At 44.6% G+C, this 24,407-nt stretch overlaps 1 protein-coding gene across 1 annotated transcript in view; it reads right to left on the bottom strand.

Moving 5' to 3' along the window:
- Positions 1 to 440: 440 nt before the first annotated feature.
- fez1 (fasciculation and elongation protein zeta 1) overlaps positions 441 to 24,407 on the bottom strand; it is a 57,524-nt gene continuing 33,557 nt past the window's right edge. Inside the window, exons 5-9 of the mRNA XM_033049510.1 lie at positions 21,631 to 21,902; positions 10,535 to 10,615; positions 8,717 to 8,792; positions 8,017 to 8,082; positions 441 to 3,428 (exon numbers count right to left, since the gene is read on the bottom strand). Coding sequence (XP_032905401.1) covers positions 3,412 to 3,428; positions 8,017 to 8,082; positions 8,717 to 8,792; positions 10,535 to 10,615; positions 21,631 to 21,902 — 512 coding nt within the window. The 3' untranslated portion in view covers positions 441 to 3,411. The remainder of the gene's footprint in view (positions 3,429 to 8,016; positions 8,083 to 8,716; positions 8,793 to 10,534; positions 10,616 to 21,630; positions 21,903 to 24,407) is intronic.

Below are 24,407 nucleotides of genomic sequence, written 5' to 3'. Positions count from 1 at the left end.
AAACCAAATACAGTATTTATGTTAGTTTTTAAACCTAACGTCAACACTTTGTGAGGCGAATTAACTGCAGATTTCCAAGATGTGTCTCCCGCCAGATTTATTCAGTGGCGTACTGCAACACTGTAAAGGGCCTGTCCCATGATGCGAGTTCCCCCAAGAGCTCTCCCGAGTTAAAAAAAAATCAAACTCGTGGTAAGTATGTAGAATGTACGTAGTGGGTACGTCATGGCTCGTGGATGTCTTGTAGCGGCACGTAATGCTAACGGCAGGTACTCTGGAAACGCGGAAAATCGTGAAGTTTTTTCAACAGTGTGAAAATTTTCCAAGAGTAAATAAATACTTGTGACGGAGGTACCACGAGTTAGATTTGTTTTTTTAAACTCGGGAGAGCTCTTGGGTGAACTCACATCGTGGGACAGGCCCTTTAGTCTATTTTAAGGTTATTTAGTTACATGGTTTGCAGTCATATCACTCCATAGCATTGAACTGACCAGAAATGAATAATGCATAGTGTAAGACTGGACTTTTCAAAGGCTTGTGTGCTGTCAATTTACCATCTGTATGCCGTGGTTTCTTCTTAATATTCATTGTAAACAATACAATCATAATTTGCATCCATCGTGGAAATAAATATATAAATAATCATAGCACCAGTGAGGTAATACTTAACAATGAGCATGTTCAGGGTACAATGCTGTCTTCTGAAGTTTTAAACAAGTAATATTAACCTGTAAAGTGTTAAGTAATTTACTTTTTATGGACAATACAATAAGACAAGGGCATGTCTTATAAAATAATTTTGGTTTCTTAGGCAGGAAGGTGACGGATAGGAGTTAGGATGTAAAGTAGTGAGGAGCAGAGACAGACGGGCGGATGGTAACACTTCCTTCTGATAGAATTCGTTTGAAAGGAAATTAAAGTGAATTCAGAAGAAATGTAGAAACAAGGAACAGCCGATGCTGGTTTATTACCAGAGATAGACAGACACAAAGTGTTGGAGTAACTCAGCGAGTCGGGCAGCATCTCTGGAGAAAAAGAATGGGTGACATGTCGGGTCGGGACCCTTCTTCAGACTGAAAAGTCCTCAGACTACTTCAAACTGAGTTTGGTCCTTCCTCAGACTGAAGGAGGGTCCAGACCTGAAATGTCACCCATCCTTTTTCTACGGAGATGCTGCCTGACCCGCTGAGATACTCCAGCACTTTGAGTCTATCGTAAAGTGAATTTATTTGGGTTTATTGATAACCTTGCCCTCCCACTCCCCAACTTGCACCACTCCCAGCATCCCCTACAGTGCGACTGCACCCAGGAGCAGAAGGCATCAGTATTGCTGCATCAACTCACTCCTGTCTAATATAATGCCATGGGACATAGGGTGTTATGAAGCTGGCAACTTAGCTTTCAGACTCCCTGGTGACCACCAGTCCTGCAGCTTTGATGCGGTGGCAATACTGACCTGGTTATGCACATTGTTCTTGCACCATACAGACACCCCTGAGGTAAAGCCCTCAGCCTGTACCATGAAAGGAATATCTCCATTCAAAGCTGTGCATTGAGACCACTTGAAATGAGACAGAACTGTGATCTAGGAGTATGGGGACATTGTGAGTGAGTTGCTTCATGTATTTCACCATTATTACCCATGGTTTTAGAGGGATATGGGCCAACGCCGGCAGGTGGGCCAAGTGTAGAAGGGGCATGCTGGTCAGCATGGGCAAGTTGGGCTTGTTTACACACTCTATGACTGTGTAGAAAGGCCACTTCCCCTAAAGTTTCCACTTTCCAAATTTTGGATGGGCTCGTGCTGATAAACTGGAATTAAGGGATTTAATGCTTATGTGGTTGCAGGACCGAGAGTGTTCAGTTGATTCCCCTTTACTAGGTGTCGCTCTCATTCCACATCAACTAGATTAACTGACTGGTGACTTGAGAAAAGCAGAGAAGCTGGCGTTTGGGGAGAGTGACTTTCAAAGGGACATCTGCCCACCAGGTGGTGGAGGGCTATCTCAGAGAAGCTGCAGACAGTGGAGGAGTACGTTACAGAGGAGGCAGGTGGCAAGGTGTTCTACCCACACAGATGGCACCAGACATGCCAGAGTGCACTCTATCTAAACGTGGAAGGTCAATTTGTGAAGGGGACATTTTACTGCAGAGCGAAGCTATTATAACAGAGAGAAGCTATTTATTCTTTAACAATGAAGTGAAGTAGACATGCTTAGAAACCAGGCATAACCATAAAGAAGTGGCCGCAGACTGTAGTGGAATAACAGGGCGATTGTTGAGACAGTCTCGACCAGGGAGATAGCTGGACTAGATACTGTATCAAATAATGCTGCTGTTGTATTTCTTCTCGTGGTTGTCAGCAGTATTAATCGGCTGATTATTCCATTCACGCCCGCCTTTGGGCAGGGTCTTGGTTTAATGTACATTGTGCTTGAGAAGCAACCACGAAGATTGCATAAATACTGGATGATGTACACACGTGACTCAGCGGTGCCCGCCATTTTAACGAGGCCCTTCAGCCCGCCACGGGAGACTACTATCCTGAGGCTGTAAACAATTTTATGAATCATTGTTAGAGATTTCAATGCATGATGGATCAGGTACGAAATGTAGTCAGTCACCACCACACCAGCAAACAGCTGGCTCCAGGAGGGATTATGCAGCAATAAAGACAGCACTTCAAATAAATGATTCCATCTATCTCAGCGATATGTGTTTTTTCCCAGCAGTGATAGGATATAATGTCAGGACATGGCACTTACCAAACGTTATCATGTAAACCCCTTATAATACTATTTTAGTGGCTAGTTGATCCTTCCTCAGATCCCTGATGCACAATCAGTGATAAAGACCTGATAAAGACCACATTTCTCATTATTTCATCGAAGATTTCTACTTACTACTTTAGGACTGCAACACATTGCAAAAGCTATGAATTGTGCCCAGTGACTGCGGTAAGATTGCCAAATCGTTTCTCCTTTCAGTCTGTCTCAATGTGGGTGGATCTAGAGCAATTCTTACTCCCAAAACAAGAGCAGATTAAGGGTGACTGCATTATACACAGGCCTGAATTTCCAAGTGTACCCGATGAAGAAGCTGTGACAGATTAAGTATATTTAAATTGTTCCTGTTAGTTTCCATTTTCTTTGTTGACGACTTCTGATAATTTCTGATTATTGATGCCAACTCCACTGTCAGTTAACTCTTAAAAATAAAATATTTACAAAACCTTTGCCAAAGCTTAAGAAACCACATTTCTTTCAATTGGCTGTTTTCTCTCGTCTGAAGGATGGAGGCTGGTTCATGTGGTTAGCTTATCTGGACATTATTTTGGCCTTGGGATGCAGCCTGCAAGCGGGAATCTGGCAGCCTAGCCAACCCTGGCATCCGTGGGAACAATGCGTAGGCTTATGTCGGGCACAAAACTGGAAAGACAAAGACACATCAAAACATAACAGTGCTGTGAAGGGCAGGCATCACATGAATTATGAATAAGAATCTAACACATAGTCCTGAGAATAGCCTATAAAGCTCCGTATACCATCTGAGCAGCATCCCGGAAGAATACAAGCCTCCAACTGAACATTAAACATTCAGGTTAACTTCCAGTTACTGCTGTTGTATTCATGATTCTGTCCAAGAGGAGTCTGTAACCTGTCTGTGTTTTTGTTCTCAACCCTGGCAGAATCACTGCTACATGTACATGTGGACCTTCACTCGCAGATAGAATGAGGTTCAATGTTGTTATAAGATAAGATAATCTTTATTGTCAATGTTGTTATCAGTCTTTGACTTGTTGTTAATACTTACACGTCTCGTTCAGAAGGAGGTTGTGGGTGCAAGGCTTACGTCAAACACTTGGGGATACAGTACAGTTCAAAAACATTAACTTACAAATTGTACCTCACCTAATTTTGGTGCTGTTTAATGTTAATCTGTGTGAGACTTAGAAAGGGTAGTCAGTTAAGGGCCTGTCCCACTTGGCCCTCATTTGCGCCTCATTTACGTGTCATATGTAAAATAGGTCGACGCATTGTGATGCACGGGTAGCGTGTGGGTAGCGCGGGACGGGCGCATGGAGAGGCGTGGAGTTGCACGCGGTATCGCGCGGCGCTCCAGGATTTCGTACAGTACGAAATCTTTGCGCGCCACATGCGTGACGTATCGCATACGCACGCTGACGCATTGGTTTCGCATGCTGACGCATTGGCGTCGCACGCTGCATCCCGACGTCTCACGTGTATCGTGTGGTGACGCATGATTACGTCACCATGCATAACCATGCATCGCCGCGCGCCGCAGGGTATTCTAATGATGTCACCTGCACCAGACGGCATGATGACGCGTGATTTGCGTGCGACGTCGTGCGTAACGACGCATCAACCTATTTTACATATGATGCATAAATGAGCCGCAAATGACAGCCAAGTGGGACAGGCCCTTTAGAACCTTTATCCCAGGGTGGAAATGTCCAATACTAGAGACCATAGCTATAAGATAAGAAGGGGAAAGTTTAATGGAGATGTGCAGGGCAAGTTTTTATTTACATAGGGTGTAGTGGGGACTGGAACCCATTGCCAGGAGTGGAGGTAGATACATTAGTGGTATTTAAGAGGCTTTTAGATAGGCACATGGAAGAGCAGGGAATAGAGGGATATGGATCGTGTACAGATAGATGAGATCATGTTCAGCACACACATTGTTCCTATGCTGTACTTGTCTGTGTCTGTTTCAATGTCTAGTGTCTAATGCTCCAATGCCAAAGAAGAGGTCACTAAGTCATTAATTTGGGGGCATTCCCATTTTAAGAAATCATTGGTGTAAGAAATCTTTTCACCTCCCCGTTTACAAGCAGTTTAGAGCCTAACGTGTGTTCACAGAAGCAGCTGAGCTGAATGCTGCCTGATCATTTGCACAATGTGGTTGGGAAGTGGGGCAGCTGTGTTACTGTGCTTTCTCAATATCAGACGCACATGTGAAGGGGGAATTGGGAAAGGTGAAGGGGGAATTGGGAAAGGTGAAGTTTGAAAGGAGGTGTGTGAGGAGTATCCCAGTCCTATCTAACAGCCTGGATCAAAGCCTGTATTCTGACCATGTTATGATCAAGCACCTTGATATGACCAGATCCCTTGGTGTAACAGAAACCCTCTCTGCCAAAGGCCTCCTTGCTGCTTTAGGGCCCCGTGACTGAGCTGGGCAATGGCCTTAGTGAACGTCAGGCAAAAGGGCAGCACTTGTACATCAATGCAGGGGACTCAGTGCTTACAAAAAGCGGTGATCCACTAAACCATTTAATGTGGGACTTGTTCCTCATTTAGCTGTCATTACACAACTGAGGTTGTGCATTACAGCATTTTGATCCAGTTCCTGCGGTTGAGTTAAAGCTCTGTGCTTCCCTCCTAGACGATGTCATCAAGTGCGAAATACAAATGACAACATTTACTGGAGATTAAAGCGAGGCAGGAAATTCCCACCAACTTCCCCTAAAATAGGAGCAAAAACGTCTAAATTTGCACAAAAGCACTTTTAAGTTATGATTTATGTACACACACAGGAGCAAGTGGTATATTTGCAATCCACTTTTCAGGAGATCTTCAGAACTAGGTTTAAGGTGATTGGGGAAAGATTTAATAGGAACCTGAGGGGCAACATTCTTTTACACAAAGGGTGGTGGGTATATGGAACGAGATGCCAGAGGAGATAGTTGAGGCAGGTACTATCACAATGTTTAAAAATCATTTGGATAGATACATGAATAGGATCGGTTTGGAGGGATATGGGCTAAACACAAACAGGTGGGACTAGTGTGGATGGGGCAAGTTGATTGGCATGGGCAAGTTGATTGGCATGGGCAAGTTGATTGGCATGGGCAAGTTGATTGGCATGGGCAAGTTGACTGGCATGGGCAAGTTGATTGGTATGGACAAGTTGATTGGCATGGGGCAAGTTGATTGGCATGGGCAAGTTGATTGGCATGGGCAAGTTGACTGGCATGGGCAAGTTGACTGGCATGGGCAAGTTGGGCCGAAGGGCCTGTTTTCACCTATACGGCTCTATGACTAAATGTGAAGAATCAGTGGCGCTACTCAATGAAGAGCAGGCGGACACTAACATTAAAGTGAGTAATAGAGAAGTAGAAACAGTTTACAGTAAATGCTGGTTTACAAAGAGAGTCACAAAGCATTGGAATAACTCAATGGGTCAAGCAGCCTCTGTGGAGAAGATGGATAAGTGACGTTACTGGTTGAGATCCCTCTTCAGCCACAAGTAATCTTGTTCTCTTGGGTAAAAAGCAAACTGCTGCAGTAACTCAGCTGGTCAGGCAACATCCGTGCAGGGAAATGGATAATGTTTCGGATTGGGATCCTTCCTCAGTCTAAAGATGGGTCCTAACCCAAAACGTCTTCTGTCCATTTCCCACCACAGATGCTGCCTGACCCATTGAGTTTCTCTAGCAGTTTGCTATCCCCTATATTTCCAGGTGCAGAGTGGGGTGTTACAGCTACACGTCGGTAGAGTTGCAGTACTTTTTGATCAGTGAAGGCAGATTAATTAAATTAGACTATACTCTCGAGACTTTTTGCAGAATGAGTCGCAATCTCACCGGAATATATGAAATTCGTTATTCTTATGGGTTTTGATATGGGTCGATACAGAGATGAAGCTTCCCCTGACTGATGTGCCCAGAAACAGGAGTCACCGTCACAAAATAAAGGGTTGGCCATTCAAGACTGTGCATGGAGTACATTTCATTACCTAGAGAATAGAATCTTAGGAATTCTCTATTCAAGAGAGCTATGAAGGCGAAGTCACCATGTTCAAGGCAGAGAGAGAAGGATTTTTGAATATTAAGGGAATAAAGGGATGTGGAATTAGTGCAAGAAAGAGGTTTTGAGGTAAAAGAACACCCATGATATGACTGAATGATAGAACAGGCACAGAGGGGCTGAATGGCCTGGTCATGCTTCTATTTCTTGTGTTAAGCTCCACTGCCAGGCTTTGGACAAGTTAATCAATATTTTGTGTATGTATTGCCAGCAAGGCCATCATTTATTGAACCATCACAGATGTCTACATCTTATTTCCAGCTTATATCAGACTCCCTGTTTCCATTCGAGACGCACTAAACTGAGGTCAGAGTTACCCTCGAAACAACCTCGAGTAAATCATCGGGATTATGGTCAATAATACTTGAAACTTTATCCTTGCTATATTTCTGTCTCAATGAAATATTGTTCTGACATTCCAGGCTTTAGTTCAGGTCGCACAAGGGAGCAGTTGTCAATAAATTGTGGGGGAAATCAATTTTTAATTACCATCCATCACATTCAAGAGAGGCTCCTTCACCTCTCCTCACCTTATAAGGTCACTGCGGTCAACAGATGTCATGGCAATAAGAGGGAATGGAGATTCAAAGGGTCCAGCCAGCATAGCGGCATCTTTAACGTGTGTTTAACCACATGTTTGTTGGCGATGTCTTGGTAACCCTGTGCTGTGCAGCAAACTGGTCTGGTTTTCGTCAACACAAACACAGGGGTGATGGGGAGAAGGCAGGAGAATGGGGTTAGGAGGGAGAAATAGATCACCTATGGTTGAATGGTGGAGTAGACTTGATGGGCCGAATGGCCTAATTCTAGTCCCATTACTTGTGACCTTATGACCTAATGACAACTGGTCCTTCTGACATCAAGCTGTCAAGATGACAAAGATCAAGTAATCCCATGTTCTACTCGTTCACATTGTAGCACTCATGCTCAAGGCATTATTGACGCGGGGGATGATTGGGTTCTCAAAAGGGCAAGCAGTCGGAGAGAGCAGGAGAAATATCAGATGCAGGAGAAGGATTCTTGGCCCGATGTTCCCACTCTGCCGTTCTCAAGAACCCAGCTGATCTTCTATGTGTGTGTGTGTGTGTGTAAGTGTGTATATATATATATACGTGTGTGTATGTGTGTGTATATATATATATGCCTATATGCATGTGTGTGTATATTATTTGTTCAAAATAATTACCTTTTAAAATGTAGTCAGTCAGTAAAACTGGAACCTTCTCACTGTCCTCCTTCATAGCCAGAAGAACTACAGAGAAATAAAGTTGGTTAGTGACTTCAAAAACTGAACCTTCCAAAGTACATTCATCATATTCTCTCTCCAGCCTGGTGTTCTATTGTTAAATTTGCTTATGTCCACCACTTCTGGGTACAAGTCCAGTGCCACTATTAACGTTGCTCTGATGGGAGTTCTGCTCTTGTCAGAGGTGCCATCTTCCAGATTAATTTTGTTTTCTCTCTGTGCCAAGACGCCGTTTGGGAAAGGGGCCTTAAGCGTCAGTGGTGCTCGTTTTTGTGTGTGAATTTAAAAACTGAGTGAAAGATGGAAAACTTTAATTTGTACCCTAATCTGTAGTGGTATCCAATGTGCAAGACCTTTCAACACTGCCCCAGAACCTCAAGATGCCAATTTCATCAGGTCATAAGTGATAGGAGCAGAATTAGGCCACTCAGCCTATCAAGTCTACTCCGCCATTCAATCATGGCTCTCCCTCCCAACCCCATTCTCCTGCCTTCTCCCCATAACATCTGACACCTGTACTAATCAAGAATCTATCTATCTCTGCCTTAAAAATATGCATAAAATAATCTCATTATTTCATCTCACAAAATCAATCTATCATCAAAGATTGAAACTAGCAACTTATTTCCATGTTACTCACTTGTGGTTAGTATTTGAAGGTCTTCAACAGTTGGAGGAGTGCCCTTTTTTTCATAAGGAATCACCGTAGTTAGATACTAGATACAGGACACAAACGCAATTAGTTAAGCAAAATAAATGTCATTGCTTTTCCTCTACACCCAAGCTAGCCTCAGATGTTCTTTATCATAAACTCCTTATTTCTGGATCAGTGATACACAACAGCAAAGGGAAGTGCAGATCCAATGAGAGGGACCCTCATTCTCCCAGTTAGTTGAAAAGACTCAGACCAGTAACAGCTATTGTATGTACAAAATAATGTTCAAACATACACACACACGAGATTACTTTCAAAGAGACTGAAAAATATATAGTGTATACAATGAGGGGGGGACAGAGTCTTTAACCCAGAGTAAAACCATCAAGAACCAGAGGGCAGAGGTTTAAGGTGAATGGAGGAAGATTTAATAGGAGGTACACAAAATTGCTGGGGAAACTCAGCGGGTGCAGCAGCATCTATGGAGCGAAGGAAATAGGCGACGTTTCGGCCCGAAACGTCGCCTATTTCCTTCGCTCCATAGATGCTGCTGCACCCGCTGAGTTTCCCCAGCAATTTTGTGTACCTTCGATATTCCAGCATCTGCAGTTCCCTTTTGAACACAAGATTTAATAGGAACCTGAGGGGCAATTCATTCACACAGAGGTTGGTGGGTATATGGAATGAGCTGCCAGAGGAAATAGTTGGGGGGGTATACCATAACAACTTTTAAAAGACATCTGGACAGTTGTATGGATAGGAAAGGTTTAGATGGATACGGGCTAGATGCAGGCAGGTTGGACAAACGTAGATGGGGCATCTTGGTCGGCATGGGTGAGTTGGGCCGAAGGGCTTGTTTCTGTGCTGTGTGACTATGACTCTAAATTAAAATGCTCACTTACCATAATGGTGAAAAAAGTTTGTATTTAGATATAAATTTGCCATATGTTTTGTATAAAGCAAGTATCTTGCAGCGCCTCGACTGAATTGTGGAGAGTGAAAGAACAATGATTAAGAATTTTCACTTCTTCTAGGTACTGCTGTTGGAAGAGTGGCTTTAAACTTGCTAATTCTCAGTTTGAGTATTTCCCGATATTTCCTGAAATAACCTGCACAGGATAAATCTGCTGAGGTTACAAACCAGTTAGGACAAGTAACCCGGCCTAGAACAAGGGCTTTGAAGAGTATTGATTACTTAAGCAAATCTAATTATTTTCCCTTATCATCAAATGTTGCCTTAATATGGGATTGCCAAACCATGTTAGACAAACTCCCGGATATTTCATCATATGGCTGCCCACCTCCAGCTATCGTGCCCACTCAAACACCCATTTTCTCATCCTTAATATTTTAATAAACAATTAGCAAAAGATCTCAAGGAAAGTTAGAATGATAATGTACACAGAAGAGGGTTGGTATATAGTATGAGCAGCCAGAGGGGGTTGTTGAGGCAGGTAGGATCACAACTTTTAGAAGGCATTTGGACAGGTACATGGATAGTTATGGTTTAGAGGGATATGGGCCAAACGCAGGTAGGTGGGACTAGTATGGATAGCGCATCTTGGTCAGCATGGGTAAGTTGGGCCAAAGGGCCTGCTTCCATGCGGTATGGCTCTATGATGATACACTATTATTTTAATAGTTCTATGCTATTTATTCTGGTTTGTTGAGGACATTAATCTCTAATTCCTGGAGACTCCAGCACTGTCCCGTGGGATTCACAACTTATGAACTACAAACTCAGCTCATTCAGCTAATGAACGTCAAACAATAGAAATGGGGAAAGGCAGAAAAGGCAGCTACCTGTTTTTCATTGCCCGAGTTTCCAAAGGTCTGTCGAATGCCACTCTGGATGACACTTGAGATCCCTTCCATGCTGAACCGCTGAGGGCCATGTTTGATAGAGGAAGAGAGGATATCAGAAGACGGTACAGGTACAGCAAGACAAACAAAAATAACAACAGTAGATTCCTCGTGCCTTTATCACAGCAAGAAAACCCACCTCCTCCATGATTTTGATACTGAGCCACACGAAAGGATTTTAATGTAGATTCCCAAAAGATTGATCAAAGGGGCAGGTTTAAAAGCATTAAAGAAAAATGTATAGCAGAGAGGTTTAGGGAAGGGCTTCCAGGATTCTGACAGGAGGCAGCGTAAAGGCAAACTATGAATGGTGGATCAATAAATATAAATGACATTGGAACAGAAGCCATGACTAATTTCCCAAATCATATCTAATTGAAATTCAATGCTATTAATTTGTATGACCGATAATTAATATGCCTAAGTAAACATACCCTGATCAGTTGTTATCTCGTCACGATGTGGAGATTGTTACACAATGTCACAACCACCATAATAATGTGAAATTGTATGATTTTTTACATGATTTCTAACTAAACTCAGTAACTCAAATAGAATTTTCATAATGGAGAAACATTATTCTGCTCAGATGGACGGACTATGTTTTTAGTACAATTTAGGTTATCGTTTTAAAGATCCCCGCTGACCAGCGATCCCTGCACATTTACACTATCCAACACACTAGAGATCATTTATAATTGTTTATCAAAGCCAATTGACCTACAAACCTGTACGTCTTTGGAGTGTGGGAGGAAACCGGAGCATCTGGAGAAAACCCACGTAATCACAGGGAGAATGTACAAACTCCACGCGGACAGCACCCATGGTCAGGATCGAACCCGGGTCTCTGGAGCTATAAAGCAGCAACTCTACCGCTGCGCCAACATGCCGCACTTATGCAATGTGGAATCTTCCATATTATTTCATACATCCACTCACTAGAGACTAAGTTCAGGATGTGAACACAAGGTCTGAACTAGTGAGGAAGTGCTGTCTTTCAAAAATATTAGTGCTGTCTAAATATTATTTCTTGTGGTCATGAAAGGTCGTGTGGCAATGATCTTTGAGTGTCATTATTCCATAAACACACAAAAAGAATCCAGTCATTTATTTCATTATTATTTGTCACAGCATGCTTTATGGAAATTAAAAGTGACTGGTGACTATAATTACAAATACTGACTACATCTCAAAAACACATCATAATCTATGAAATGCTTAGAACATCCTAAGATTATCAAAGATATCTTTACCTTAAATATTATTCTGTTATTTTTACCTAAACCACCATAATTTAACAGTGGTGGCCTATTAATTGTAGTGGTACAGTTCCTTGCAAACCCTGTGTATATGTTGAGTTCATTAAATGCTTCTATGTTTTGTTTGTTTTTGTTTTAATCAACAATTATTTATTCAATTATTAATAATAATATGGACAGTACGAAATAAATCAAAACAAAACCCACCACCATAATACAAGACAAACAAATATTCTTCAATACTAAATAAACTATTATACAACTATATCACCATCCTTATCAAGGAATCATTCCACCCCCCGCAGTGCCCAGCGGTCCAGGAAATCCCCCGGGGCGCCCGTGGACAGTGTGTAGTCCCTTCGCAAAACCACATGGCTGGACAGCGTGAGACCAGCGGGCCGCGGTCTGTCGAAGGAAGCTGCTGCTGAACTCGACCATGCTCAGCCCCGAAGACCAGAGGAGCCACCACCGACAACGGACATAGGGCCGTGCGGCAGAAGCTCTCTGAGGGCCTTGCGGACGGTTGCCAAACCACGACAGGCAGCAGCCGTGGAGCCGGGGTGTCCCACCTGCAGTGGGTCCGAGGCTCCTCTCCCACCCGCCCCCGAGAACCAGGAACCGGAAGGAGGAGAGGGTTGGCAACACCGGTGGATGCGGGACAAAGGGTCGGGAGGAGAACCGGATGTCACTTGCACCTCCTCCAACCTCATCTACCATATCGCTTGTTCAAGATTTGGACTCATACATCGGCGAGACCAAACGTAGACTGGGTGAATGTTTCCCTGAACACCTTCGCTCAGTCCGCCTGGACCTACCTGATCTCCCGGTTGCCAAACACTTTAATTCCCCTTCCCATTCCCACACTGACCATTCTGTCCTGGGCCTCCTCCATTGTCAGACTGGGGCCAAATACAAATTGGAGGAACAGCACCTCATGTTTTGCTTGTACAGCTTACAACCCGGCGACATGAATATTGATTTCTCTAATCCTTGCAGCCCCTCTCTCTCCGCCCCTCCCCCACCCATGTCATTGTACCAGCTTCAAAGTCGTCTTGTTGAGTCTCATTGTCTGTAGCTCATTTTCACCTCGACCACAGCTAACAATGTCCTGTCTCTTTTATCATCGTTACTTGTTTGCATATCTTTCATTCATTTGTTCTATATCTCTGAATATCACCGTCTAAATCTCTCGTTTCCCTTTCCCCTGACATTCAGCCTGAAGAAGGGCCTCGACCCGAAATGTCACCTATTCCTTTCCTCCAGAGATGCTGTCCGACCCGCCGAGTTACTCCAGCATTTTGTGTCTATCTCTGGGGGTCCAACCTTCCGTGCCGTCAAGGTCGGTTGCGGGAGGCGCCCCCCAGGGCACGAAGACTGAAGGCCCGGAGAGGAGAAGGACGGCTCACTGGCAAAATGAATGAGGTGATGGCTGCAATGGGGCCTTTATGGCCAAATGCAGCATGGACTGCATAATAACGGTGTCAAATCTGGAGACTGGTGCATATGGACTCAGTGGGCTGTTTCCATGCATGTGGTACATTGGGGATTGTCTTTATGTACAGCAATAATCGCTCTGATCTATGTGCAAAAAAAGTATTTCATTGTAACTATGTTACACGAGACAATAAAAGAACCATTGAACCATTATTAAATCAATATTGCTCAGCAATGTACAACACCCACTGTTGAACTGAATTGCTCTGCAAAGGAGATTCTTCTGACTATTACAAATAAATAAAGACTCGTTGTTTTATTGAAATTTAAGTCTTGGAGCCAGGCATTTCGTTACGATAATTGCTGATAATCTGATGATTGCAGTTATCTATTTCCAAGATCTGGATTCACTGATATAGGAGAGGCATGTTTAAAATAACAATGGGCTTGTTTCCCTGTAGCAGAAGACTGCAGTAAATTCAGCATCGTCTATTGGGCTGCAGTGAGACAGGAATATATAAAGGGCATTGGAAGGAACTGCAGATGCTGGTTTAACACCAGGTGGCGCTGTCAGCGATGGCAGCCTTGCCTGCAGTCCGAGTGTCATAGAATCATAGAATCATAGAAAGTAGGTGCGAGAGTAGACCACCAGGTCCGTCGAGCCCGCACCGCCATTCACTCATGGCTGAACACTAAACAGACACACTTACCCACAAACAGTAGACACAAGACACAGAACACAAGACACTACCCTCCCCTTTATACCGCTATCACCCCTCTCCACCCCAAGAACCGCGTGATCTCCTGGGGGAGGCAAAAAACCGGATAAAAACCCAGGTCCAATTCGGGAAAAAAATCCGGGAAATTCCTCTCCGACCCCAATCCAGGCGATCGACACTTGTCCAGGAGATCACTCAGGTCTACTATACTAACCATACCTAGGTCCATATCCCTGCCCTCTCCCCGTAGCCCCTTATCCCCTTGGCAGCTAAAAAACCATCTATTTTTGACTTAAATATATTTAACGTTTCTGCTTCCACTGCTCCCTGGGGCAGTGAATTCCACAAACTAACCACCCTCTGGGTGAAGAAGTTCTTCCTCATCTCAGTTCTAAAAGAGCCCCCCCTCACTCTGCAACTATGTCCCCTAGTTCTAGCCTCCCCGATCATTGGGAACATCCTCGGTGCATCCACCCGATCAAGGCCCCTTACGATCTTATACGTTTCAATGAGATCGCCTCTCATTCTTCTAAACTCCAAAGAGTAGAGTCCCAGCTTACTTAACCTTTCCTCATATGTCAATCCCCTCATTGCAGGAATTAATCTTGTAAACCTTCGCTGCACTGCCTCCAGGGCTAGTACATCCTTTCTTAAGTATGGACCCCAGAACTGTACACAGTATTCCAAATGTGGTCTCACTAATACCGTGTACAGCTGCAGCAAGACCTCCGTGTTTTTATACTCAATCCCCCTAGCAATAAAGGCCAAAACTCCATTGGCCTTCCTGATTGCTTGCTGCACCTGCATACTGACTTTTAGTGATTCATGTACTAATACCCCTAGATCCCTTTGCGTTGCATTACAACGCAGCTCCTCCTCATTTAGAAAATAACTTGCCATATCATTTTTTTCCCCAAAGTGAATGACTTCACATTTATTAGTATTAAATTTCATCTGCCAAGTTGTTGCCCACTCACCTAGCTTATCTATATCCTTTTGCAGACTCTTCCTATCCTCCTCATCCCCTACTTTCCCTCCCATTTTCGTATCGTCCGCAAATTTTGATATATTACACTTGGTTCCCTCCTCCAAATCATTTATATAAATTGTGAACAACTGGGGTCCCAGCACCGACACTTGCGGAACCCCGCTAGTTACCGGTTGCCATCCCGAGTATGAACCATTTATCCCCACTCTCTGCTTCCTATTCGTTAGCCAATCCTCTACCCATGCTAATATATTACCCCCAATCCCACAATTTTTTATTTTTAGCAATAGTCTCTTATGTGGCACCTTGTCAAAAGCCTTTTGGAAGTCCAAGTATACCACATCCACCGGTTCCCCTTTATCCACTCGGGTTGTTACCTCCTCAAAGAATTCGAGCAGATTCGTTAAACACGATTTCCCCTTCACAAAACCATGCTGGTTCTGTCTGATGAAGTCATGTTTATCCAAGTGGCCCGTTAGTGATTCTTTAATAATTGTCTCCAACATTTTACCCACCACCGATGTTAGACTAACCGGTCTATAGTTACCCGCCTTCTGTTTACTTCCTTTTTTAAATATAGGTGTTACATTGGCCATTTTCCAATCCACTGGGACCGTTCCTGCCTCCAGGGAGTTTTGGAAAATTATCACCAATGCATCTACAATCCCCACTGCTATCTCCCTCAAGACCCTTGGATGTAATCCATCAGGCCCAGGGGATTTATCCTCCTTCAGTCTCATTAATTTCCCTAATACCACCTCCTTGGTGATCTTAATAGTATTTAGCTCCTCCATTCCTACCGCCTCCTGTTTATCCAGCGTTGGAATATTTTTTGTGTCTTCTATGGTGAAGACTGATACAAAATACTCGTTTAATGCCTTTGCCATTTCCATGTTCCCCACCAACAACTCTCCAGTCTCACCCTCCAATGGACCAACGTTCACCTTAGCCACCCTTTTTCTTCTTATATAGCTATAAAAACTCTTACTATTAGTTTTTATGTTGTTCGCTAAATTCCTTTCATAGCCTATTTTCCCCGTCTTAATTAATCTCTTAGTTACTTTTTGCTGACCTTTAAATGCTTCCCAATCCTCTGCCCTCCCACTACCTCTGGCTACCTTATATGCCCTTGCCTTCAGCCGAATACTATCCTTTATAGCTTTACTGAGCCATGGCTGACTGTTCTTACCCTTACCCCTTTTTTTCTTCATAGGAATAAATTTATCTTGAAGGTTATACAGTAGACCCTTAAACGTACACCACTGCTCATGTACCGTCTTATTCTTGAGTCTGCTATCCCAGTCAACTTTGATCAGCTCAGTCCTCATACCTTCATAATCCCCCTTATTTAGACTAAGCACCCTAGCCTGAGTTTCAACCTGCTCCCCTTCTATTTGAATATGGAATTCGACCATATTGTGGTCACTTGTTCCCAACGAGTCCCTAACTATGACATTTTTAATTAATCCTGCTTCATTACACAGGACCAGATCTAAGATTGCCTCCCCCCTTGTCGGTTCCGTGACATACTGTTCTAGGAACCCGTCTCTAATACATTCTATAAACTCTTCCTCTAGTCTACCCTGCCCAGTTTGGTTTGCCAAATTAATATGAAAATTGAAGTCCCCCATGATTACAGCAGTTCCCTTTTTACATGCGTCAACTATTTGCAGATTTATGTTCTGACTAACAGCGTCACAGCTATTTGGAGGTCTATAAATTACACCCACTAGTGTTTTTTTCCCTTTGTTATTCTCTATCTGTACCCAAGCTGTTTCACTATCCTGATCCTTCAACGCAATATCCTTCCTCTCCATTGCCGTTATTCCCTCCCTTATTAAAAGGGCCACCCCTCCTCCCTTTCTTCCCTGTCTATCTTTTCTAATTGTCGAGTACCCCTCTATATTTAACTCCCAGTCCTGATCCCCTTGCAGCCATGTCTCCGTAATGGCCACGATATCATAACTATATATACTTAATTGCACCGTTAATTCATTTATCTTATTTTGAATACTCCGCGCATTTAGATAAAGCACTTTCAGATGATTTTTACTACCCTTCCTTTCCGTTTTTGCCCCTTTTACATCTAGAGCTTTATCTTCACACATTCTGGATCCTCCTGTCACATTTTGATTTTCCGCTTCCCTAGCCTCCCTAGATGAGCCCTCCAATCTATCCCCTTTCGTCTTTTTTGTTATTTTTAGCGTGTTTTAAAAAGTATGTGTTAATGTTCTTTGGTTTGTTTCATGTGGGGGGTGGGATGGGAGGGGGGGTCGGGGGAAACATTTTTTCAATCTCTTACCTTGCTGGAGATGCGATTGTTTTCCGGATCGTGTCTCCGGTCGCTCTGCGGCCTAACATCTTGGAGCTGGCGGCCTTGCTCGGGACTGACTTTGAGCCCCACCAAGGGGCCGTGGACTTACCATCGGAGCCTGTGATCCCTTGCCTGGGATCGACGCTCCAACTGCGGCTTGCGGATTTCAACATCGAGGAGCTCGCAGTCTCGGGTAGAGACTGATGTTGGGAAGCTCCAAGCCGCAGGAGGTTAGACCCGGGACCCCGAATCGGAATTCCGATCGCCCGGCACGGGGAGCTGAGAACCCCCACCCATGCGGGAGCTTGATCGCCCCGATGCGGAGGGCTCGACCGCCGGCTGCGGGAGCCAAGATCACCCCGACAACGGAAGGTTCGAATGCCCCGACCGTGGGAAAACAAAGCAGGGAAGTGATTGAACTTTTTGTTGCCTTCCATCACAGTGAGGAATGTAGGGGAGTCGCTGTGTGCATGTAAAAACAATATTTGTGTGTCTTGTTGCTCTTTGTGGTACGACTGTATGGCAAACTGAATTGTCACTGTACCTTAATTGGTACGTGGGAGAATAAACTCACCTTGAAACCTTGAAAAGGCTGGAATAGCTCAGCGGGACAGGTAGCATCTCTGGAGAAAAGAAATAGGTGACGTTTCAGGTCAAGAACAGAAATTCAGTCTGAAGAAGGGTCTTGACCCGTAACTTAATCTATTCCTTTTCTCCAGAAATGCTGTCGGACCTGTTGAGCTACTCCAGCTTTTTGTGTCTATTTTTCAATATATAAAAGGCTTGGTTTGGCCTCTGAGATTGACCACAATAAATGATTCAGTGCTGAACTCATCCAGCAGATTTTTAATATCACCGTCGACCACTTTTAAGAATTGTGACAAACATAGAAACATAGAAAATAGGTGCAGGAGTAGGCCATTCGGCCCTTCGAGCCTGCACCGCCATTCAATATGATCATGGCTGATCATCCAACTGTATCCTGTACCTGCTTTCTCTCCATACCCCCTGATCCCTTTAGCCACAAGGGCCACATCTAACTCCCTCTTAAATATAGCCAATGAACTGGCCTCAACTACATTCTGTGGCAGATAATTCCAGAGATTCACCACTCTCTGTGTAAAAAATGTTTTTCTCATCTCAGTCCTAAAAGATTTCCCCTTAATTCTTAAACTGTGACCCCTTGTTCTGGACTTCCCCAACATCGGGAACAATCTTCCTGCATCTAGCCTGTCCAACCCCTTAAGAATTTTGTAAGTTTCTATAAGATCCCCCCTCAATCTTCTAAATTCTAGCGAGTACAAGCCGAGTCTATCCAGTCTTTCTTCATATGAAAGTCCTGACATCCCAGGAATCAGTCTGGTGAACCTTCTCTGTACTCCTTCTATGGCAAGAATGTCCTTCCTCAGATTAGGAGCCCAAAACTGTACGCAATACTCCAGGTGTGGTCTCACCAAGACCCTGTACAACTGCAGTAGAACCTCCCTGCTCCTAACTTATTTGTGTTGTGGATACATTGCTTTTGCGTTGTATTTGCCAGAAAATCTACTTTAGTAGAGAAAATTCACTGTAAGAAATGCTGGTTACATAATATGGGATCCTTTATAAATAGTTGCCAAGATGTTTTGCTGGTAATTCATGTCACTCCTCGCTGTAACATCAGTGTTGCTGATATACAAAATCTCATCAACATCCCAAAATAATGTTTTGCTTCATAGGTGTTTTAAGAGATATGGTACAATGCCAATGTATTTTGAAATGTTTCCTTCCATAAGAAATACAAGATAGAACTTTAGACTTTACTTTAGAGATACAGCATGGAACCAGGCCCTTTGGCCCATCGAGTCTGTGCCGACCAATGATCACTAACATTATTCTCCACACTAGGGACAATTTACAATTTTCACAGAACCCAATGAACCTACAAACCTGCATGTCTTAGGAATGTGGGAGGGAACCGGAGCGCGCGGGGAAAATCCACACAGTCACAGATAGAACATACAAATGCCGTACAGACAACACCTATAGTCAGGATTGAGCCTGGGTCTGTGGCGCTGTAATGGGCCTGTCCCACTTCGGCTATTTTTCAGGCGCCTGAAAAACTGACAACTGGAAAGGCGACTGTCAGAGTGGAACACACACGCACACAAACACATCGCAAAGGCAGGGGACAGGGCAAGCGGGGTGAGCACTGTCTGAAATTCACACGGTACAAAGCCAAGGTGATATAGACACACACCGCGATGAACAGGAAGGTTGGCGCTGTAATTAAGACGGCTAAAGCACAGTGTATGGTAAGTCCTTTAAAAGAGGGGAGGGGGAGGGGGCGAGAAGGAGTGGAGACAACTTTTAGGAAGCCAGACAACAGTTAAGAAGTCAGAGATACACTGCTGTGAAGCTCGGAGGACATCAATTTTACCGGTCAGTTAGTTCTGGTTCTGAAAACTACTGGTTATGTTTTTTTTCCCAATGAGCCAATGAAATTCACCGGTCAGCACCGGCCACAACCTGCAAGAACCTACGAGAACCTTCGACCTCCTGGCGACCCATCTACGGCACGAGGATTCTCGCTACTCTCCATGGCGGCTTCATTCTACTCTCGCCGCTAATTTTTCAACATGTTGGGAATGTGGGAACTCCTCACCACCATGAAGGTGACTACCCGGCAACCACCCGTGAACATGTGGCGACTGCATAGTCTCCTGCAGTCGCCTAAAAAGTCGCCTAAGTGGGACAGGCCCATAAAGCAGCAACTAATGCTGCACCACTGTGCCACCATAAAATACATAAAAGTCCTGGGATAGTAGCAAATAAGGGCTCCACACCATCAAGGCCAACCTTACAGCTGGGTTTGGATGGCCCTTAAGGTATGCAGGGTGGGAAGAAGTGAAGTGGAGACAGTGGTGGGAGTCAGTGGGTTTATAATAAACGTCAGTTGATAGTCTATCTCCAGTGATGGAGACGGTGAGATCAAGAAAGGGGAGGGAGGTGTCGGAGATGGTCAAAGTGAATTTGAGTGCAGGATGGAAATTGGTGGTGAAGTTTATGAAGTCCATGAGTTCTGCATGGGTGCAAGAGGTAGCAGTCGTTAATGTAACGGAGATAGAGATCAGGGATAGGGCCAGTGTACACCTGGAAGGGTTTGGGATTGATTTATAATTATCCAGGTGTTTCTTTTTGGAAAAGATTAACTGTTAGCAACCTTAAGGGTCTGTCCCACTTTCACGACCTAATTCACGACCTCTGCCGAGTTTGCCCTTCTCATACTCGCAGCATGGTCATCACAAGGTCGCAGAAGGTCGTAGGTAGGTCGTAGCAGGTCGTGATGCTAGTCGTAGGTACTCGTGGTATCAAGTAGCTTGGGGCATTTTTTCAACATGATGAAAAATGTCCACGAGTAAAAAAGGTCGTGAATTAGGTCGTGAAAATGGGACAGACCCTTCAGTTATTTTACTTTAGGTCTGAAGAAGGGTCTCGACCCGAAACATCACCCATTACTTCTCTCCACAGATGCTGCCTGTCCCGCTGAGTTACCCCAGCATTTTGTGCCTATCTTTCTTATATATTTTGTGGGAAGGAACTGTAGATTCTGGTTTGAAAGGTTCTGACCTGAAACGTCACCTATTCTTTTTCTGAAGAGATGCTGCCTGACCCGCTGTGTTACTGCAGCATTTGGTGTCTATCTTTATATACTGTGATAGTCAATGTGTAGCCATCTACATGGATGTTTGTATGTCTGTGTGTTAAAGTGAAATGGTTCCTGAGTGTCGGCATAGATGTGTGTGCGTGTATGTTTATACATGTGTGTGTATGTTTATACATGTGTGTGTGTACGTGTATGTTTATGCGTGTGTGTGTGTGTGTATGTTTATACATGTGTGCGTGCATGTGTATGCGTGTGTGTGTGTGTGTGTTTATACATGTGTGTGCGTGCATGTGTATGTTTGTGCATGTGTGTGCGTATGTGTGCGTGCGTGTATGTGCGTGCGTGCGTGTGTGTGCGTGCATGTGCGTGCGTGCGTGTAATGCATTCTAGTAGTATGTGAAATTATGTTTATGTAATGGAGTGCTGCGCGTCAGATAACAGCCTGTTAATTTTCCGTTTTAAGCTATGCCCTCTGCCTGACATTTTTCTGTACCACTTACCGAGTAGCAACAAGTGCCCCGTGTCTATCTTGGGATTACACAGTGACAGCCTCTCTCTCTTCTGCAGTTTAATCACCCGACAACAGAACATGCGGGGACATGGATGCAATAATGTTTAGCTGGTGAGGACCAGCCTCATGGTTGGCACCACCACAGAGTGACCAGGAACGTCTCACCTTCACGGGCATGCGGGTCACTCTCTCCTGACGGACGCTGGGCTGAACTCCACCTTTATCCTTCTTTTTCTTCTTCATCGACTCCCGGTGTTCCTTCTGCTTGTTCTGCACCTCGATGAGTATGGAGATGAAGCTGTTCTTCACTTCCTTCTCAAACTCGAGCTCGTCGCGCAGCGCCAGTTGTTGGATCAGCTCCTCCGAGTAGTCTTTAATGGCCAGCTCAATCCGCACCAGCAGCTCGCCCACTTCTGCCTCTGTCATCAGTTTAACATCTGCACCAGCAAAACACAACAGCACGCTTCAAGGTTTGTGATCCAAAGCCACTCAATTCTTCCTTATAAGTTTATTTTCTTTGAATTGAATTGAATACTTCATGATCACATGCGACGAGCCTCAGTGAAATTCTTTCCTTGCATTCCCCAAGGTATGCAAATAGTCGCCCATAAAGGACACTTACAAAGTTACAAATTCCCCTACCCCGCACCAGTTTCCCCTTTGTTCTTCCCCCCTCCCCTCTCTCTTATGGCACCACCCCCCCCCCCCCACGCCGGGTCCTCCGTTGTCCATTGTTCTTCCCCCTCCCTCACGGTAACCCCGGATCGCATCTGCCACCGCGGCACCTGTAGTGTATGTGTGTATCGCGAACCCTCAGTTTAGTATCAGTCAAATGGAGACAAAAGGAACTGCAGATGCTGGAATCTTGAGCATAAACCCAAAGTGCTGGAGTAACTCAACGGATCAGGCAGCATCTGTGGAGGGATTGCACAGGTGACGTTTTGGGTCAGGGCCCTTATTCAGTCTGATTGTAATAAGAGGGAGAAAACTGGAAGAGAGGTGGGGTGGGGGATGGGACAGAGGCTGGCAAGTGAAAAGTGGATAGGCACAAAATGCTGGAGTAACTCAGCGGGTCAGGCAGCAGCTATGGAGAAAAAGTATAGGTGACATTTCGAGTTGGAAACCTTCGTAGGAAGGAACTGCAAATGCCGGATTATACCGAAGGGTTCCGATCCGAAACGTCACCCATTCCTTATCTCCAGAAATGCTGCCTGACCCGCTGAGTTATTCCAGCATTTTGTGTCTACCTTCGGTATAAACCAGCATCTGCAGCTTTTTCCTACATGAGTGATAGGTGGATAGTGGTGGGGACTGGGGAGGAAGGGGGAGGGGATTCACGGAGGAGGTGACAAAGGCTAGAGATGAAAAGCAGACAAAATGGCGTCTGATAAGTCGAGAAGTGGAGTGAAATGTGAAGGAAGAGGGAAGGATATGGTTGGAGGGGGACAGGGGCGGAGGCAAAGGAAGGGTGGGTTATTGGGAGAAATGGCTTCACACTGGGGTGGGGCTAGGCTCACGAAGGGGAGAGGAAGTACAGACGGTGCCTGACCCGCTCCAGCACTTTATGTTTTGATATCAGTCAGGACCATTTCTTTTTGTTTCTGAAGGATGAATCAACTCGTGGCGAAGCGGTAGAGTTGCTGCCTTACAGCGCCAGAGACCCGGGATCGATCATGACTATGGGTGCTTGTCTGTATAGAGTTTGTACATTTTCCCTGTGACCACGTGGATTTTCTCCGGGTGCTCCAGTTTCCTCCCACACTCCAAAGTCGTGCAGGTTTGTAGGTTAATTGTCCCTTGTGTGTAGGATAGTGCTAGTGTACGGGGTGATTGCTGGTCAGCATGGTCTCGATGGGCTGAAAGGCCTGCTTCCATGCTGTAAGCGCTAAACTAACCTAAACCTGACGCCCTCTGAACCCTGTTCTTCCTGCTCTAGTTTCATGTGCTTGGGCCGAATGGTCTGCGCCCTTCCCCACGGTCTTATTCTACAACTCATAGTGTGCAAAACACAGGAAATATGTTTTCAGGTGTCTGGTCTAAGGAGCCTGCAATAGTGAGGTGTGAGCATCAGGTTACAGGTTGTCCTCAGCTCACAAACTCACAACTGAAGAACAGTCTGTTCATACGAGCATGTGTGTGGGATACTGGCAATATGGGTTTGCCGGACGCTGTGGATAACAGATGAATATTCAAGACCCTATCTGGAACTTTGTCATGTTGAATTCCTGGAAGAAGACATTCGAGTTTAAGATTAATTAATGTCCATATTGTAAATCGACAGACACACCATTTGGGCCAGTGACAGTATCCTTTTTAGTCTGCTCAATAGCATTTAAATGGACACACAAGAAACTGCAAAATACAAAGTACAAATGCCGGAGGAACTCAGCAGGTGAGGCAGCATCTGTGGAGGGAATGGACAGATGATTTTTTACTTTCGAGTCGGGATCCTTCATAAGTTCATAAGTCAGAGGATCAGAACTAGATTAGAACGGAGACGAGGAAACACTTTTTCTCACAGGGAGTTGTGTCTGTGGAATTCTCTGCCCCAGAGGGTGGTGGAGGTCGGTTCTCTGGATATTTTCAAGAGGGAGCTAGATAGCGGAGTCAGGAGATATGGGGAGAAGGCAGGAACGGGGTACTGATTGGGGATGATCAGCCATGAATGGCGGTGCTGGTTTAAAGGGCCGAATGGTCTACTCCTGCCTATCGTCTATTGTCTATTGTCTAGGAAGGACATTCAGCTCATCGAGTCAACTCTGCCATTCAATCATGGCTGATCCATCTTTCCCTCTCAACCCCATTCTCCTGCCTTCTCCCCATAATCTTTGACACCTTTTACTAATCAAGAAACTGTCAGTCTCTGTTTTCAAATACCCATTGACTTGGCCTTCACAGCCGTCTGTTGCAATGAATTCCACAGATTCACCATCCGCCTAAGA

Source organism: Amblyraja radiata, chromosome 33, assembly GCF_010909765.2.
Source record: "Amblyraja radiata isolate CabotCenter1 chromosome 33, sAmbRad1.1.pri, whole genome shotgun sequence".
NCBI lineage: Eukaryota > Metazoa > Chordata > Chondrichthyes > Rajiformes > Rajidae > Amblyraja > Amblyraja radiata.
Note: the sequence above shows the minus strand (reverse complement) of the source record. Positions and strands in the feature narration are given on the sequence as shown.